The following is a 20,176-nucleotide window of genomic DNA, read 5'->3' on the forward strand; positions in this document are numbered from 1 at the left end:
ATTATTATAGTTCATTAGCAAACTAATCTCTCTATTTTGCTCTGTTGAGGAATTACCATATATTTTCATGTATAAGCCAACTCCATGTATAAGTCAAGAAACAGGTTTGGGGGCCAAAAATAAGGATTTTGATATGACCTATGAAGATGCCAAGGGTCATTCTGTAGAGGGGAAAGAAGCAATGCTGCCTCAGAGGTCAGCCACCCTTTGGATTACCGCAGCCATTTTCTTGTCCACATGTATAAAAAGGCTAAAAGTTAATTGGCGCTTCTTTTAGGACTAAGCATTTACCTTTTTCTACTCTACTCAGTGAACAGAAAGGTACATTTTTCTGATAAGCGTTCATGCACAGTATTCACACTGATTCATGGATAAGTCAACCAGATTTTTGGGTTGATGTTTTAAACAAAACTTCTAGGCTTATACATGATTATATAGAGCATGCACTACAATTCTCATATCATCTTAATTTTTTCTAGGAGAATTACAGGGTATCTTAAAAAGATGAACACGATTTAAAATCGCCACATTTCTGCAACCACAAACCACCCATGAATACAACTCTTACCCCTTGAAAGGGTGAGGCCTAGGGTTTCAAATGATTTCCGCTAGATGCCTCTCCCAGCGCACAAATAGCCCCTGATCTCAGTTATTCATAAGATGGTGACCATGAAACATAAGGTCTAATGAGATATTCTCCATTTGCAGACTTATTTTTTAGATTTGTTACTGGCTCAAAATGGTTAGTAAAACTTGAAAAATCACCAAAGCATTTATAACTTTTTGTGTAATTGTAACATGTTGTTACTGTGAAAAATCCTGCTTTGAAACTGGGTCCATCACTTTGAAACACTTAATATTTTGGTTAATGAAGAAATTAGGTTTCATAGCACTGACATTAACAGTTTCCTAGTCATTTGCCACTTGTCTTACATTGTTTCTATGAATTATTTCATACAAAGAAGTATTCGAAAAGACTACAATCTTTATAGGAAAGAATTTGATATATGGTATAGGCAAAGAACACCCATTGATGCAAAGTTGGATTTATCAATGAATGCTTTCCTATAGTCAGGGAAAACATAATATAAGCATTATATATAAAACAAACATAAGATACATACAAAAGTACAGCTATTAAAACAGACAAAACAATGTCAATATGTGAAGAAAAATACTAATTGAGAAACCCACGTACAAACATCTATAAAATATTACAAGCAGTTGTTATCTTGGCTTTTACACAGTCTCCAGTCCTGCAATCTATTTTAACACAGAACATCATAATGCTGAATGTTCAAATAAGATGACCTGTGCTTGACTTTCAAGTACTGTTGGTTTAGAAAGTTGAGCATAGTCTAGATTTGGACTTCCCAATGAATTCGAGGAGACAAGGCGGATTGGATCAGTTATGGTGTAGCTACCCCCTTGATAAAAGCTATAGTATTCTATTCCACTGTCAGAGTTCTTTTGTGCTTTGAGCTTCTGTCTAAACTGAATGATTTTGTACATCAAAAAGATGATCATAGCACAGGCCAAAACAAAAAAAGTTAACAAAATGTCAAAAGAGTGATTTAGTTTCTCTACTTCTTGTGTACATATTAGAGATGTTTTAATGGATATAGAAGCAGCTTCTAGAGGGAATACATTGTCTTCTTCCATGGTCAAATCAACTGGTATCTTCTGTGTTGCGATCTGTGCTGTAAACACTGAAGTGGTCTGTTCCAGTTTCTCACTGGAACTCTCTTCATAAAGCTTCTGACTAGCAGATGTGGCAGGCAACTCTGCCCGTGAAGTCATTGTATTTGTGTCCACACTTAAATGTTCAAAAGCTTTCTTGCTTGCCGGGTTTTTATGCCACGCCATCAATACTGTAGTGGTACTATGATGAATTCCTGCCAGCCCAATGTTGTTGAATATTTCAGGCTTTGGGGTAGTGCTGAAACAGGTTGTAAACAAGCTCCATTTGGCATAACTCACGTGTCTTCCATGGAAATTGGAAGGATTTTGACAATGAAGTTTTAGAGAGCTGGAAGAAGATGCTAACCATTTAATTAGCTCAAGTAATCTGCAGCTACAATTCCATGGATTAGAATTTGCCTGTAAGTGAGTTAAAGATACCAAAGGCTTAAGCACTTCAGCCCGTAAGAATGTCAGATTGTTGAATGCTAGATTCAGTATCTTCAAGGAAGATCCCATTTTTTCAAATGTACCATCTGCAATGCTTATTATTTTATTTCTGTCAAGCTGCAGAAACATTACATTCTCCAAAGATGCAAAGGTTTTGGAATTTATATTTTCTAAATTATTATTGCTCAAGATTAGCTTTTTAAGATTCTTGAGCCCAGAGAAGCCATTTGCATGAATAGTTTTTATGTTTGCACTTTTTAAGGAAAGAAATTCAAGCTTGGCAAGTCCTTTAAATGCAAAGGGAGGTATGACTTCAATAGGATTAAATGACAATGAAAGTCTTTCAAGATTTCTCAGTGCTAAAAATGCACTTGATGGCACATGTGTTAAACTGTTACTCCCAAGGAACAAACATGTCAGGTTGCTGAGGTGATGAAATGCTGCGTGTGATATTTGTGAAATCTTATTGTTGTCTAGGTTAAGAATCCGAAGACTAATCATTCCAAAAAAAGTGCCACTACCAAGGATGCTGAGACGATTGCTTTGAAGCATGAGATACTGAACTGAAGTGAGATACCTAAATAATCCTCTAGGAACGAATGTAATTTCATTATTATGCAGGTACAAAGAATGAAGATTTGAAAGTCCTTCAAATGTTCCAAGATCCAAGTGTTTTATCTGATTATTATTCAAATGTAGGAACCACAATTTCTTACACTCAGCAAATGCCTTTGGGCACACATATAAAATGCCAGAATTATCCAAGTGTAGCACAGCAACTTCATACAGGCCTATCAGTTCTTTTGGATATATGAGTGATATATTATTCCCACTTAAATATAAAAATACAGTATTTTGTGGTAAATTGCTTGGAATAGATGAAAGGCCTGAATAACGGCAGTCAGCTTGTCTGCCTTTACAATGCTGGCAAACAGAGGGACAGCACAGTATATCCTTCTGGATCAGCAACAGAAGCAGGCACTTAATAATATGTCGGATTGACCTAAGGTGGTGAAGCTGACACATATCCAAGGCTTTGATTCTCCCAGTCATCTTCGATTGTGCTATCAGAAAAAAAGTTTCAAAATTCTTATTTAAAATTCTGTATAATTCTTCTATAAACATGCATTATTTAAATGACATTTCTACTTTATTGACTTCTATACAACTGGTCCTTCATTTCTCAAAATGCTTACTTTATATTTAATATTTATCTTATTAAGCATGTAAAATGATCAATGGTGAAATGAAAGGTGATTTAAAATGAATTCATAGTTTAAAACGTAGTGTCAAATCAACAACTTTCAAAGCAAAAGCTATTTAACACCTTTTAAAATATTTAACTCTACTTAAATTAAAAGAAAAGTACTGTTTACTTCTCTATAAAATGCCAACTTCCTGACACTGGTAGCTTTAAATTTCAAATGTCACTTTTAGTGTTCCAAATTTAAAATATATTAAAATAAACCTCACTCAGAATGTAATGCTTATTTTTAAAAATAATAATCATTTTGTATCTTACCTGAATGGCTAATTCATTTATATATTAGGATTTATTTTAGGACTTCGCTAGACAACATTCTAGCTTCTCACACTTTGTCACAAGTTCTGTAACTGTTCCCACAGGAAATGCTACTCTTCCCATTGGCTCCTCCACAATAACTGGTTAAAATAAAGTTACCATGGATACAGGAAACTGAGAGACAGGAAGTCATTTTTATCTGCAGCTCTGAAGTATTGCTAGAAGGAAAATCTCTGCATTTTACTCCTCTAAAACTCTGTAGGATAAATGCATATCCTAATACGCTGATATAGTTCATTTATTCTCTGAAATTATTGAACATCATAAAAATGAATATATATCAGCAAATCTAAATATAATAGCTATGAAGTATATCATGTTTGCATCTGGTTAAAATTGATCACTAAAAAGGAAATGATTATCCTATTGTCTTCAATATTTTTAAGCATTATGCCTATTAATCAAAACTGTAGCTAAAATATCATGAATTAGGTATAACTGAAACTGAAGTAGCAGTTTTGTCAACATTTGTCTGAAGCACAAAACACTTTGTAACAACAAAGAGCCCCAAGTAGCAACAATAATAAATTGCAGCATATTTGCAAACAATGGTAGCACGTGGTAATAAACGAAACAGATCCTAAGACACTACAAAGAGGGACGGCAAGATACTAGTTTTACCAGTTTGCATCTTGATCACAGATATAAAAGAAGGATACAAACAACAACAGCTTAGAGCTACTGGAGGATATGTAAACAAAAAAAACTCCTTTGGGAAAGAATGAAGTGGCAATAGAAAATGCCAGGCAACATTATAACTTCCCCAGGAGATACTCTCTCACACCAAACTGGAAGAGAAAGGGGGTCCTTCCATAAGAGTTTTATAGAATTACTGTTAAGATATTTATCTTATTTAGATCAACATTAAGCACTTTAAGTGAGGAGTCTGCTGCTGCTACTTCTAGATTCACTACTAGAATTTAGAGACACTTAATAACCTGACTTAGTACGAAGTATACCATGTTGATCAGTGTGTGAATTTGCTTGATCTTGGGATCTCCTCAATTAATCTAGGGAATGACATAGCTTTTAGAGGGCTTTGAAAGAAAGGATACTTTTCCCTATTAAGAGGAGGAGAAGCTAGATGAAACTCTGGCTTGGCCTATTGTCCCCTTAAATACAGACTTCAGCTAACAGGGTGACAAACATTCATGGATACCATGGGAAGAAGGCTGCACAATGTCCTTCTTAGAAAGGTCACTTACTTCTCTCTTGTCAGCAGTCTCTGGATTCAGAGCTGACAAAACAGTTGGAGAACAGCACCACATATTTCTTCCCAGTAAAGTGGGAGCTTGTTGTTCTGGCCCAACCTCCATTTGAGCTGTTAGGTGACCCTGAGGTAAGGCCCATTCAGCCTGTGATTACCCCTGCACCCGCCTTGCCAGAGGTATAGCCTGAGTTTGTCCCTGCATCTGCTTTGTCAGAGGATTCTGGATTTGGGCCTGGATGCAAGCAGAGTCTGTCCCAGTGGATTCTGGGACGAGAGACAGAATGGTTGCAAGTAGACAGTTTGAATCGCATTCCTCTATGCAGTCAAGGCCAGGCCTTCTGAGCCAGATGGACATTCCAGTTCGGATGCTGATAACATGGAAAGGGCTAATAAGCTTGACAGGAGAGGAATGATAACTCAACACCGGACAGAGGGAGTCTGTGCGAAGGAGTAGATGACTGCTTTTGAAGCGAACTAATAAGCACTATTCTCACACTTTGAGGCCTTGAATTTCCCTTTAAAAGGTTTGCTTTCTCTGATACAGTCAGAAGTGGCAACATTGCTAATCCAAGAGAGAAATATCTTTGCTCCGTGTTCTTGTGTATTCCTGCAGCCGTGTATCTTGCTTCAAGTTCCAGCCTTGCTTCGGTCTGTGAATCTAGTTGAATGTTCCAGTGACTTTGCCATTTTGGATTTCTATTCTAGCCAGGACCCTCGCCTTGTGTTCCAGCATTGACTTTATACTATCTTGGAGTTTGATCCTGCATTCTATTCTTGTTTCCTGTGTGTTCGTTTGACTCATGCCTTGGAATTAATCTTGTTTGGACTATTCTTGATACCTTTCTTGGGACTTACTTTGATATCCGGTTTGAACTATGTTCTTTGAGTGACTTTGAGTGATCTTGTTTCAAGCTTTTCTAGTACTTTGCTCTTGTGAATTTAAACCCATTTTATTAACTCTAAACTTTGATTTTGCTATTGCTTGCATATAACCTTGAATAAACAGCTTGCTTGCTTATATTCTGGGCCTCCAATGTGGTTTTGAGGTGCCTATGTAGCATAGGGATGCAACACTTGTGGCCATACACCTTTTCAATACTACTGGAGAATACATGGAGGGTGTATATTGTTAGAATCAGAGTGTGAAATGAAATTCCTGGAAAGTACTGATCAGTGACATAACACCTCAATCAAAATTAGTAAACCACAAATCCTTGAATCTCAACCAAGATTTGTTGCCAGTAGCTCTATTAGATATTGTGGTAAAACTATAAACTTTAGGAGTTCAGGAAAAGGCTGAGTATTGAACATTGGGAGAGGTACACATCCTCAACAGGTAACTGAAGCAAGCCAATCCATCTACTTCTACACAGAAGAATACACTGGCAAAAATGTTTTGTCACTACTCCCACCAACATGATCACTCTACAATATCAAACATTTTCTATACTTGGAAAGATCTTGTACGTTCACACAGAGTGTAATATCTGAATCCAACTCATCTAATGGTAAAATCTAAGAGAAGGCAGGCAAGACTCAATCCTATTATAATCACTTGTACAATTACATAGTTACGCTAAGATATCCCACTGACTGAAATAGAAATCAAAATAGCTCAAATTCAGCCTAGGCTCCAATATAATTTATTACATAGTGACTGAAATTTGTTTTTACCTAAAAAGAATTATCAGTATTTTGAAGGACAATGAAGCTAAAGTTTTCATACATTATTGTAAGACTCTTGAAACATGGGCACCTTCCATGAGAGGTGGAATCCTATTCCCAACAAAAATGTCTTCCTTTCCTATTCAATAAATCTTGTTACTCACTTATTATCTGATGGTAGAAGAGAAAGTAATGCCAAAGCTGAAAGTTTCCTTCTCTCAGGCTGAGTTATATTATCCATGCGATCAACCCACATTTCAATCATGTGACCAAGAAGTTGATCCGGCTGAAAGAAAAGAATATGAGTCAAATATGATAGACATATATACACATATACACATATATACACAAAATTGAGAACACAAAATTCTAAAGTGTACGTTCTTGTTCTTTCTGCCACAATCCACTAACTTGGGTTCTAAAATACACTGTACATTCAAACTTTTTAAGTAGCAATCACAAGCACCTTGATATAAATGCAAACTGACAAATGCATAATGAGGAAAGGCAATGAACTTTCTTATTGCAAATTCAAATCTCTATAGAATGAGTTCAGGTCTGTAACACAGGGCAATGCATCAATGTAGATTTTATGGAAAAAAACTTTGAAAAATCTATTGCTGTTTCTTTGAGATAAATTGCCAAGCAGCTTTGCACTCTTGCTTTTAAGGATATATTTTCCAATAGTAACAACAACAACAACAACACTTTACATATATCCTGCCACCATCTCCCAAAAGGGCACTTGGGGTGGCTTACAAGAACTGTTTTGCATATATTGTGACATGACACTTAAATACATCAATATCCATAATAATAACAATTACAATGTCAATGAACATAAATACCACATTATAGAAATTACAACTACAGTAGAGTCTCACATATCCAACATAAACGGGCCGGCAGAACATTGGATAAGCGAATACGTTGGATAACAAGGAGAGATTAAGGAGAAGCCTATTAAACATCAAATTAGGTTATGATTTTACAAATTAAGCACCAAAACATCACGTTATACAACAAATTTGACAGAAAAAGTAGTTCAATATGCAGTAATGCTACGTAGTAATTACTGTATTTACGAATTTAGCACCAAAATATCACGATGTATTGAAAACATTGACTACAAAAATGTGTTGGATAATCCAGAACGTTGGATAAGCGAATGTTGGATAATTGAGACTCTACTGTATCAGGAAAAGACCGATTTCCCAGGACAGAAACACAGAAATATTAACAAGGTAGATATTATTCAGTTACTGAGCATTACACAGAAAACACTTGCTTTTACAGAATATTTTTTGTCATTCAAATTAAAATAGTTCAACTGGAAGTCAAAGTATAATACACTGTAAAACATTGAGAGACCTTTAAAATTGTATGCTCTTTATTTCCAGCTGAATGTTTACCCCCATCTATGCCTCTGGATTGCAATAAATAAAACAAAACTGAATAGCCATGAATTGCATGTTTATTCAGCCTTCAAGAACTACCAGTGATAGACTTGGTACCACTAAGCAGTGCAATATTTAGCTTATCTATAGACTGAAAGGAGCTATTCTTTCACATAAGTGTTAGAAAAGCAAAGTCCTTCCCCATTTGAAAATGGAAGGAGTGAGAAAAAAAACGTTATCTGCTCAGAAAATACGTAATTTAATTAAGGTTTTGTGTATGATTTCACTTCCTAAATTACGATGACTTACCTTCTGGCCAATCTCACATGCCATTTGGTTCATAAGTAATGAGAAAAAGCTTTTATTTTGCAACAGGATTCTACCAATGACTCCCAGGTAAGTAGACATTACAACTGGGTATCTCTGAAATGAAAGCAACCAGTATTAGGTTTCTAATCAATCAGAAAACATACGCATAATTTAAAAAAAAACCATGCTGCAAAAATTGAAATAAAAACATATTTTTAATTTCAAATAATTTCAGGACACTCCACAAGAGAATACTGATATCAATTATTATTTCACATATTTCACATATTTATATCCCGCCCTTCTCACCCCGAAGGGGACTCAGGGCGGCCTTACAACCGGCAACAGTTCGATGCCCAACAGAGGATGGACTTATAAGCAGGACAGTAGCATCTCACAAAAACCAAATTCTCCTCCTGCTCTCCTCAACCACATCAACCCCTAAACTTTATTTTCTTAGTAGGCAGTGAAATAAATAGTGTCCTGCAGTATCTTGAGAACTAATATTTTGCTTTGTTGTATGTATGGTTCAAATATAGGTTCGTTCATGATGGGTTTTCATTCCAACCCAGGAATCTTGTAAAAAAGAAACCTTATTCCCACATTTAGAACAAGAGTGGGAAGGGGAAATTGACATTTTCTAGCAGATAAATCAGAAGAGAAGGCAAGTTATGTGGCCATCAGAACAAAAAATAATAAAAATAATATGAGGAAATAAGTAACTTCATTGGGAAACATAGAAAATCAGACTGATTTATGTGTTACTCAGGGTTGACTAAATCCAGAATAATAAATATAGGTTTTTTAATAGACTGTATGAATATAAAATTAAATTCCCTTTAAAGTCCATGGTTTAGCAGCTGCTCAATGTTTTGGGATGCGCAAGGCACACCTTTATTTTTCTACTATGTACAAAAGCATTTACTCATCATTCAAAGCTATCTGCATAGTAAGATTCTTCTTTTCCTACTATTTATACAAGAGAGGAGGAGGAGGAGGATCTTAGTGCAACCCCCCTCCCTACAAAAGCTAAAAAGTATGTCAGATTGTGATAAATTGTAGTATTAAGTTCATCATACTTTGAATATCTGCTATTTGAAGCACGAATTGAGTTACAATTTTAAATCAAGTGATATAGGCAGGAAAAATGGTTTTGCTGAAGTTCAAAGTATGTCTTATGAGATAAAGCAATCAGGTATCTCCTTCCTACAGAGTAGGCTAATCCCTGCTATCACACATGGAAGAAATATAAATACAGTATTTATATACTGAACATGGACATGATTATATTTCATCCAACTATCTAATACAGGACCGACATGCATTTTTATTTAAGTTTATTAAATTAAAATGCAATTTATCAGATATCTATGATGATCCATTAAAATAATTCAAAATTAATAGGTAATATTGTTAGTATGGATTCAATGTCATAATGGGAGGGCTTTTGAATTTCCCAAAGAATTTGAAGACCTGAAGGAGAGTTCTAGTTTAAAAATGTCACAAAGGCACCACTTGCTTGTTACTTCACAGCATTCATGAAATTTGATTTCAATTCACATTTATAGGGCATTTTTTTCAACAATGGTTCCTAGTGATTTTTGCCTATAGCTGAGATCCTGATAACATTCCCAATGTTAAAAAATTACCTTTTGTAAACTAGAGAGAGGAGAGATCTCAACTCTCTATTCCCATAGCACCTTTTTATAACGTGCGTTTTGGATTATGATTTGTTAAGGTGAATGACAATTCCTGAAACTTTATGTAACTGCTCACTATCTTACTTTACAATCTTCCAAAGAAATTTTACGAGATTATAAGCACATCAAAGTGACAAGAAGTCGCATAAATAAAGCCTGAATTCAAACCTACGAATCTGAGACACAGAAAAGAGCTCATGTCACTAGTTTGAGTGCATTTAATGGCACCATATACTGGGAGAAGACATAATAAGTCATACATATCTAATGGTAATCCATCTGTATAAAGGGTGTATTTTTCATCATGTATTAATTGCAAATTAACATAAGTTACAGCCCGAGTGGGTACTACTCTCTTGCTTTCTCCTTTTGTGGGATTTAAAGGACTTAGTATTCAAAACTGCCAGGTTCCCCCACCTGCAAGCTAATATATCAAGGCTTCTCCTGTTAAACCCACAACAAGTCAATTGTTGCTATTCTCAGTGGTAACACTATTCAGTGCACAGATTTTATGTAACAATACAAGTGAAGTGACACAGTGTGTGAAAAACAACTGAATTGTTAAAATACGTAATTTTTAACACTTTCCATTATTAACTAATGGGTACTTACCTCCAACATTAGTCTTAACTAAAGTATGATTTTATATATATCTTAACTGTTTCAAACACTTTCATATGATGATTTATTTAATGGATTCAACATTTTATACCCAATATTAACAGTATTTTTCTTTAATTTTCCATTGTGTTGCCTTGGGATATGGCAAATGAGTCAATTCAGTGGATCTGTATAGTATTTATTAGGCATGAGCGATCCATGAAAAAAATGGTTTTAAACTCGCTTCTAGAGTAGGGGGCGCTGGCACTTCGTTTCTGAAACTACTTCTGAAATTTGGCCCCAAAAAGTTTTGAAACTTACGAATATTCAGAATATTCTAAATTAATTCGTTAATGGCAGACATGCATGTGCAGTGGCCAAAAACAGCACCGAGGGGGAAATGTACAGGACTATCCTGCCCTCATTTTTTTAGCTATCTTCTTCAAACTTGGTACAGTGGTAGAAAACATTTATCACTGCTATCTCACCAAAATTCAGAACATTTCCCTTATCCTCTGATTTTGGTGAATTTTCATAGCTTTTATAATAAACAATTTTTTAATAATTGCAATCTGTTCCTGGTTTGAAAGTCTTATTTCCTGTTTCATTGGGTTGTCTTTACTTTGAAAGTCATTGTTCTACTTCAGAAACTTTGTTTTTGTGGATGAAACTTCGTTTAATTGGTGGACAGTGTCCCAGGAAACCATAATGTGCTCCATGTCCCTTGTGCAAAGACAAGGTTCAGGCAGTGTCATAAATTTTGCCATGTTTCTATGACAGAACCAATTAGGAAATGACATTTATCACCCAGGAACAGAAATCATAGTACACCATCAAATCATTCCTGACAGATGACCATCAGCCTTTGAATAAGGAAATCAGTTCCTGGTTTGAAAGTGCTATTTCCTGTTTCATTGGCTTTTCTGGGGCTGAGAGTGTGTGACTTGCCCAAGTGGGTGGCTGAGTGGGGAATCAAGCCACAATCAGAATCCAACACTCAAACCTCTCCCTCCCTCCCTCTCCCTCTCTAAACTTCTCATACCTTCCAAGAATTCACATACCATATGAAAGTTTGGTCAAGATGGTCAAGTGAGGACAAAAAGGGGTAGGGAATGTTAAGAGGAGAGAGGGCCTGGGACATCTGGGAATTGTAGTTTTAAAATGGGCATAGTACTATTAGAGAAACGTCTGCTTCAGCCCAATGCTTGTATAAATGGGGAAAATTCAGAAGCTCTGTTCTCCTCCATTTTTAAAGCTATTGGGATGACATTTGCTACAATCAAAGCAAATATTCACCACTCTTTGCCTATCAAGTTTCAAAATGTTTGACCCATCCACTGATTTTTTTGGGAATTTTCAAACAACATTTTTTAAAAGGCTACAAGAATGATGGCCCTGCCTATCCCTCCCTCTTCCTTCCGCCCTGATTGGCTGAGAGGCATGCCAACATGGCTTCACCTCTCAGTGGGGCTACAGCTACATCCGAAGACATCCGAGACAGATGAAAAAAAGTTGCCTTTTGATTCAAATTCTTAATATTAGGAAGGCGGTGAGCAGATATGTCAAAACTCGCTTCAAAGGTGCTTTAGATCCTAATTTGAAACAAATTTAACGGGCATATGAAAAATTCACCCAACCCTAGTATTTATCAAGTGCTCATTTCAAATACATAGCATTTAATCCAACTGTTAGTTCCAATGAGAATCGAGCCATTAAATCAATGAGTACTTTTTGCAAGCTAGCCATTATCATTTATATGAACTTCTACTGCAATTGGACCAACAAATGGATTTAGCCACAGACACAGCGATAAGACCAGTAAGTTAACAAACCCTTACCTCCCCACTTATAATTCCACGAAAGACAGATGGCAAAAGAGGTTGAAACATTTCAGGGCCTGAGACCGGATTCACTTTGAGCACATTTTCTACAACCTGAAAGACACAAAACACTTCTTTAAAAAACAAAAAAGAATGAAATAGTCAAGAAAAGTCTTTCACACAACTCATAGAAAACAGTAAATAAAAAGTCTAATTACCAAAAGGATAAATAGTATGTAGTATATGCCTGAAAAACATATGACCCTCAGGCTGGATGTGGTCTACAAAGAGCTGAATTTCCCTTTGGCTGGTCAGGCCTTCCCATCCCTGCCTTCCCGGTTAGGCAGACAGGCAGGGGGGGAGAAGTGGCCCGTAGAAGTTTTTAAAAAAATATATTGGCCCTTTACAAGTACCAAGTCTTGCAGGTTTGGTGTAGTATATGGTGCCAGGAGCTAGTATGATGTAGTGGTTTGGGTGTTGGACTAGAACATTGGGCAACCAGGGTTGAAATCCCTTTTTGACCATGGAAATCCATTGAATGACCTTGGAAACCCATAGAATACTCTTAGCAAAAGTTGTTGAATGTTCCAGAGCTTCCCTGACATGCCCACACTTTGGTGTGAATAGCTAAGCTAGTCTAATTCAGAAACTTGTCCTGCTGTTCACATGGGACTATGTTGTCAACCTGCTTTACCAGCATTCTGTGGCATAGAGAGAAGGGTAGGGAACTAAGATTTATTGTTGTTTGATTCTGTAGCAGTGATCATCAATCTCCAGAGAGCTCCTGGCCACTACTGTGCCCACGCAACTTGGAAAGAGGAGAAGCATTGGCAAACAATGACAAAGATAAGAGTGGCCATCCAGCAGGGCTGAACCATGGAACAAAAAATGTGTAAACAACTTGGCAGAATCTGGACCAGCACCGGACTTTGTGTCTGGCCTGTAAATGGGCCCACTGTTTTATACTCTTGTCTATTTTGACATATTTGGGCTAGAATCCGGTTGATTAGTTTGAAGGAGAGAATTCTCAATGAATTAATTTAATTGATAATGGGCCAGTTCTAGTTAGTATTAACAGCAGGATATATAGGCCTCATTGTATAAGAATCTTCATTGAGGAAAATATGAAAATTTCTGGACATGTCAAGATCATGATCCAGAAATAATATTACTCTGGCTTTAAAGGAAAAACTGGCTAATGAGCAGAAGTAGGTCTTTAGTTGTTTCTTGAAGGAGAGGAGTGAGGGGACCAGCCCTATTTTTTTAGGGAGAGAGTTCCAGAGGTGGGGGATAGCCAAAACAAAGGCCCTCTCTCTCGTTCCCACCAGCCGTACTTGAGGTGGGGGTGGGACCGAGAGTAGGGCCTCCTCTGCAGACTGCAATGTCTGGGCTGGTTTGTAAGAGGAGATGTGATCGGTCAAGTAGCATGGGGCCGAGCCATTTAGGACTTTAAAGGTAATGACCAGCACTTTGTATTTAGCCCAGAAGCAGACCAACAGCCAGTGGAGCTGCCGCAACATGGGAATTGATCTCTGCCTGTACGGGGCTCCTGTTAGTAATCTGGCTGCCAATCTCTGAACCAGTTGAAGCTGACACATAGAAAACAAATCTAAATCATATCAAATATGACCAAAAAAACACTGCTAAGATAGTATTCATTTAGTGATCATTTTTTAAAACCTGTATTGTTCTGTCTCAGATTAGATAATACAGTTTTTCACTGCTCTGGAACAAGAGTCTGAAAAAAATGTATATGTTGAGTACTATTCAGGTCAGGGAGAACTTGTAGAACAGCTGCATGTTTTAATGAATGAGTGTTTAGGCTTTTCTTCAAATTTCAAAGTAAATGATGAAAACAGAATGATTGCCTTATCTCGTCAAAGAAAGCTAAATGCCATTACCATCACAACTGCTGTCACAGCTTTCTGAAGAATTCCTTGCTTGCAGACCTTTACCTGAATATTTATGTGACATTCTATCTGCTATTACATCACAACATTTAATACGCATCCCAGTGAGACAGCTTAATAAAACTATTGCAAGTGCAAAAACAGTGCCAGTAATATATTTTAATTATTCTAACATCTTCATTAATGTGCACTGTTACCTTCTGATTTCCTAGAAAACACATGACATAATATCCCTGTGTGTATAGAACACTGCAGTCAATGACGCAGTTTTCGGGGGGAAATAATTTTTCTCTTCAACAGTCTGAAGCAATTGTTGCTTGGATGTTACCAATATATTTCCATATTTTATAAAGAGAGTTAATTGTAACTCACATAATCTAGAAAGTTAAGAGTTGTATGCATTGAAACAAGAAATGTGCTTCTTATAAATATAATACTGTGAAGGCATTGGCTACCTTAGAAACTAAGCAGGGACAGGCCTGGCTAGTACTTGGATGGGGAGACCAAAGAATATCAGATATTGTGAGCTGTAGTCAGTGAAATGCAATGGCATACCACTCCTGATTATTCCTTGTGTGAGGAAACCTATGAGATTGAAAGGGTCAACATACATCATTAGGAGACCTCAAGGCTATAATAATAAACAGTGTTATCTTGTAATCAATTCCCTTTCATCTAGCAACACACCCACTTCCATTTTCTTACCTTTCTTTACTCTCTTTGTTTATTTCTGCCCAATCGCTGTGCTTTCAACTCATCTTATTATTCTTTCTTATTGATAAAGGTAACCAAAACAAGGTCACTGCTTCTTTTATTGCACCACATATTTCTGATTCTATTTTCCATTATCTCTTAGTTCCACTGCACAGCAAGTATTTTCTAACTAGCTCTTGTCTCCGGAGCTAAATCCTTTGAATACTCATTTCCCAAAGCAGATGCCAAGTGTCATTTTGAATGATGAACATACAAAGTACATTACTGTATTGGTAAGCAAAATGCTCAGGTTTGTTTTTATGTAATAAATCTGGTTTGTTGACAAAGAAGGGAGAGCAGTTGTCACTAAAGTTGTTTGCTTATCTTCAGGGAATTCATCAGCACATTTGAAACTTCATAAATATGTTACACCTCAACAATAATGTTTAAAATTTAAATTACAGAAGCACAATAAACTATGCAATTGAGGTCAGCATGTGCTTAAATATCAAAGCATGAAAATAGAATATACTATAGATAATAGTGTCAACTGTTATCAGTTTTGTGGGGAGGATATAACAAGGGCACAAAGACATCTGGTAGGAACATTCTTTCAGGCACACTCTTCCTCCAGTCCCCTCTTTGCTGTCCTTCAGCTGGCTTGTTAAAGAACAGGCCTTTAGTAACTGACTGCGAGGGTATTTAACATCTTGCCTGACTGAGTTCTAAATCATTTTAATTTTTTATGTTATGTTTTGTACATTTTTTCCTTTTTCCTTTTTAAATTTTTGTAGGTCACCTTAATTCCCAGTGTCAGGAAATTCAGGATGTAAATGAGCAAATAAGAACAACAAAGGTATCTACAAAATAACATACTGCCTGACATGTTTATATTACATTTGAGGCATGAATGGGAATGATGTGGTCCTACAGATGTCCTTGGCCTGAGACTCCCAGCATTCCTCACCATTGGCCAGGCTTGATGGGGTTCCTAGGACTCTGAAATCATCTGGGTGAAGTTGCAAAATTCCCACATATTTCAAAGTGTAGCGAGTACTCTTTGCTATTACTGCTAAAATATTGTATAATTAGTATAGTTTGCTATTACAACTAAACTGTGAAGAGGATGTATATTTGTGATCATTTTTTCATATTTAAGTATACTTTTGTGAACAATAAAAAGTGAAAAACTAATTACTTAATAATATGCTATTCTACAAATTAGGTACAAAGTCTAATGCAGTACTTCCAAAAATAGTTTTTGAAAATGATATAAAATGTTTTTAAAAGAAAGTGGCGATAGAATTAAATAGAAAGTGCACATGATAAATCTGTCTATTACTGTTGGTACCAGAAGTAGTTTAAGAATAAATTCGAGCATTCACTATTTACCTTCAGAACTTGAACTTGACCCTCAGTAGTTATATCTTTTAAGATCTCACAGAATGATTTGCAGAGATCAGCTGCATAGACCTAAAATTAAAATTGGCATAAATACATATAAAATTCATAGTTAACCTTGTTTATATTTCAGCTTTTATTGACCATCAAATGATTAATATCTGTCAATATGCATAACTGACATTTAAATGCACAAAAATTTAGAAAGAATTGAATCTAAGTAATTACCTCGACCAGCTAACAATTATTTTTGTTCTTTATTTTAATAAATCCAAATTTTAGAAATTTTACATTAACAACTAATTTCTTTAGTACACTACTGTGGGAAATCAATACACCTATACATCAATGGGAAGAACTTTCTCATATACACAGGTCTACATGTCATAAATTCTCTCCACAACCACATCTCTAAATCCTATATTATGCACTGGGTTCTGTGGAATCACCAGTTACAATCGTAGTAGTCATACAGGGTCAGAAAAGTTTTGAACATGCAGCTCGTATGTATCAAGTACTGGGCAGGAGACAAGGGGACACCAAAAGCACAAGAATGAAATATCTTATAATTATTTACTATAATTTTAATTTCTGTTTTAAGAAAACATTTACATTTGCATACGACAATCACATTTGGTCATCATTTGTATCTGCATGAAGTTTACAAACAAGGGAAAATACAAGCTAAAAGCCTTCTCTTTAGTCTGTAAGGTTTTTCATGTGCTGTGTGATTCTGGAACTGGAAGACAACCGTGACTACAGACATTTAAAAACAATACAACGAGGGGCCCTTCAAAATGACTGAGCAGTCTGTTAAATAGAGTATACCATGGTAACTAAAATTTAAGAATACTTGGCAACAGTATTAAACAGCAAGAACACAACACAAACCAGATGTTGCTTTCTGAAACAAATTATATGCAGTAATCAAGAAAACTATAAATATTTAATTGCACCATTAAAAGTCCTAAACATTGTGAAATATTCTCCCATCTCCCCTACAGCCAAAGATTTGAGGTAGGTTTAAAGACAACTGCATTTTCTCTGAACTGCATATGAACAAGTGGGTTTACAGCCACAAATGTTCATGCTAAAATCAACACCAGGTCGACTTGAAGGTGCCACCACATCCCCCCCCCCCCCCGCTTTCTTCCTTTTGTATTTCAAAATGTTACTGAAAGTGCACTGTTCCTGAGAAAATTCTGGAACGCAGAAGTGACTGACATAGAAGTTGATAGATCAGCTCCTGAGAACAATAACAAAGTGTGAATAATTCAGACCATTTTTTGGTTGGTATTTTCCTGTGGTTTTCCAAGTTTCCTTTCAGATGTGTGTGACTGGCTACAGACATATAAACCTAGTCCCATTTTAATGTGAAACCTTTTTAATGTAAAACAGTTTGTTACTTCCATTAGTTGCTTTAGAGGTCCCAACTCTTCAATTTTACATTTTGCTCAATACATTCATTCCTGTTTATGTGACTCATTAGCAACCATTGTTTCATAGGATTAATCAATGTCAGATACAACAACAAATCTCAGGTGGCATAAACTATATTTTTGAATCAACATTAAACTGTGGTTGGTTATCCAGCTGGCAGTCCTTTACAAAGCTGATTTGTAAAATGGCATAGATTCAGAGATAAGTGTGCTATCATTTGGATTTGCACACCATGGATTGGTGATACTTTTGTCACATGCAGCAACAGCCAGGTGTCTGCCTCAACCAAATATTAAATTACATAACAAAGCAAAACTGTATAAATTTCAATGATTCTGATTTTATACATACCTGAAGAAATTCAGATGGAGACAAAAACAGATAGCCATTGATGATCTTAAAGCAAGTTCTGAGGTTTTCTGAACTTAATTCTATAAAATAAGTAGCAGATCATTTTATTAGCTTTGCCAAGATTGAAGACTACAGAATTTCAAAAAAGTGGAATACATTTCTCACATCACAATTGGGTACTTTTCTCTTTTAATTCTACTATAAAATAACTGCTAAGCATATATATGTTCATATGAAAATTAAAGGCCTAAGCTTCCTCAAACATGTGAGTATTGAAGTACTGTAATAAAATTTCACCAGTAACCTAAAATACAGGAATCTATAAAAGCTCTTTAAACTATGTCCTAGAGACTACATATAAAAAGGGAGACACTTTATTTCTCTTAGTTCTAGTTACCAAATGATAATAGAAAGGCTGCTGCCACATTGTCACCAGAACGAAAGGTCAGTAGTACAAAAAGATTATAATTTCCTATTAAGTTTTTATGGGTAGAGACCAGCCGCTTTGAGTTTCCTCGTGGACAGAAAAAGCGAGATAAAAATAAACATATCAATATTAATAAATGTATAGGCAGAGATTGTGGTAAACTTTTGTGTGTGTATGTGTGCCTTAAAGTTGCCTAATGTATCTTATGGTTATTGCTGCTTTCACAAGGTTAGTTTGAAACAATATAATGTAAAGAACATTCTCATCAATACAAAACTGCATCTTTTATAGGCTACCACTAAAAACTGCACATTAAGGTATATTATTACAGGCAGTCCCCAAGTTACAAACAAGATAGGTTCTGTAGGTTTATTCCTCAGTTGAATTTGAATATAAGATGAAAAAGGAAAATTTTAAAGTGTAATCTAGTCACACACACAAATACACACACATATATGAGCTTTGGTTAGCATAGAGAAGGGTCAACATCCCTGTGGTGTTTGTTTTGCTGTCTGTGCCCCAGTTCAGAAGATTTCATCTCATTTTCTGTCCCTGTGATAAATGGATTCTGAAAAATGTGGCTTGTTGTGGAAACAAGGATTGGTGATAAAGCTTCAATGGAGATACCTTTTCCTCAGGAGTGAACTTCCCTTCCAAGGGATAGATTTCTCTTAACTTTTTGTTGTCTCACCCTTGTTCTTAAATATGAGTCGTTTGTAATTTGATTGATTGTGACTCAGGGACTGACTATACTTATGGAGAAGAAAGAGTCAGCTGATTAAGAAAGGTAAACTTAATTCTAGCAAGAGAGCTACACAGTGCCAAATCCCAGTGCAGACAGCTGCTGAAAATACCTTCCCGGTGTTTACAAATTTGTGAGTCAAGTGACCCAATTAACATACTTATACAGAGTAAACATGCAGGTTTAGATAAGTGATTTATTTTGCAGACAAAACTGTGAATACCTAATTTGGATCTTCAGAACAGAGAATTCTTGTTGAAATCATAGTTTCAGAATTCTTTTCCCCTCAGGTCTATCTGATTATATGACATCAGAGATATTTTATGAAGAGTTACTAAGTAGCCAAAAAGGAATGAAGAATAAGAAATGAACTCTGGGAAATACCCTAAAGCAGTCATGGGCAAACTTCGGCCCTACAAGTGTTTTGGATTCAACTCTCACAATTCCTAACGGCCGGTAGGAGGGCTGATTTGCCCATTCCCGCCCTAAAGGCAGCAGATCCCATCTGATCTTGGAAGAAAAGCAGAGTTGGTTCTAGTTAGTAATTGGATGGAAGACTAAGGAACTGTATATTATATTTCAGAGGAAGGAGCTGACAAACCATCCCTGAATATTCCTTATGACCCTATGAATTCCTGAGGCTACAATCCACAAAGAAAGTTTGTTCATTGTTAATCAATGTACTTTTGCTGCAAAAGATTAGCATGGCTAGTACCTACCTAGCATCAATACAGTCAACCCTCCATATCTGTGGATTCTGTATCCACCAATTAAGCCATCCAGAGCTTGAAACAAATTT

General features: G+C 36.1%; 2 protein-coding genes across 3 annotated transcripts in view; both read right to left on the reverse strand.

The window, feature by feature from the left end:
* Positions 1-20,176, reverse strand: part of ipo11 (importin 11) — a 94,566-nt gene that overhangs the window by 17,031 nt on the left and 57,359 nt on the right. For both annotated transcript variants that reach the window (XM_062972389.1, XM_062972388.1), the window contains 5 exons: positions 18,209-18,288; positions 16,409-16,489; positions 12,432-12,527; positions 8,294-8,407; positions 6,752-6,873 (listed from right to left, as the gene is read on the reverse strand). In XM_062972389.1, the coding sequence (XP_062828459.1) occupies positions 6,752-6,873; positions 8,294-8,407; positions 12,432-12,527; positions 16,409-16,489; positions 18,209-18,288 (493 nt within the window). The remainder of the gene's footprint in view (positions 1-6,751; positions 6,874-8,293; positions 8,408-12,431; positions 12,528-16,408; positions 16,490-18,208; positions 18,289-20,176) is intronic.
* lrrc70 (leucine rich repeat containing 70) lies at positions 968-6,742 on the reverse strand. Its single transcript, XM_003216236.4, has 2 exons — positions 3,653-6,742; positions 968-3,194 (listed from the first exon to the last, which is right to left on the reverse strand). Exon 2 carries the CDS (start codon positions 3,181-3,183, stop codon positions 1,282-1,284), a length of 1,902 nt encoding a protein of 633 aa, XP_003216284.2. The 5' UTR covers positions 3,184-3,194; positions 3,653-6,742; the 3' UTR covers positions 968-1,281.

This window comes from Anolis carolinensis, chromosome 2, assembly GCF_035594765.1.
Source record: "Anolis carolinensis isolate JA03-04 chromosome 2, rAnoCar3.1.pri, whole genome shotgun sequence".
Classification (NCBI taxonomy): domain Eukaryota; kingdom Metazoa; phylum Chordata; class Lepidosauria; order Squamata; family Dactyloidae; genus Anolis; species Anolis carolinensis.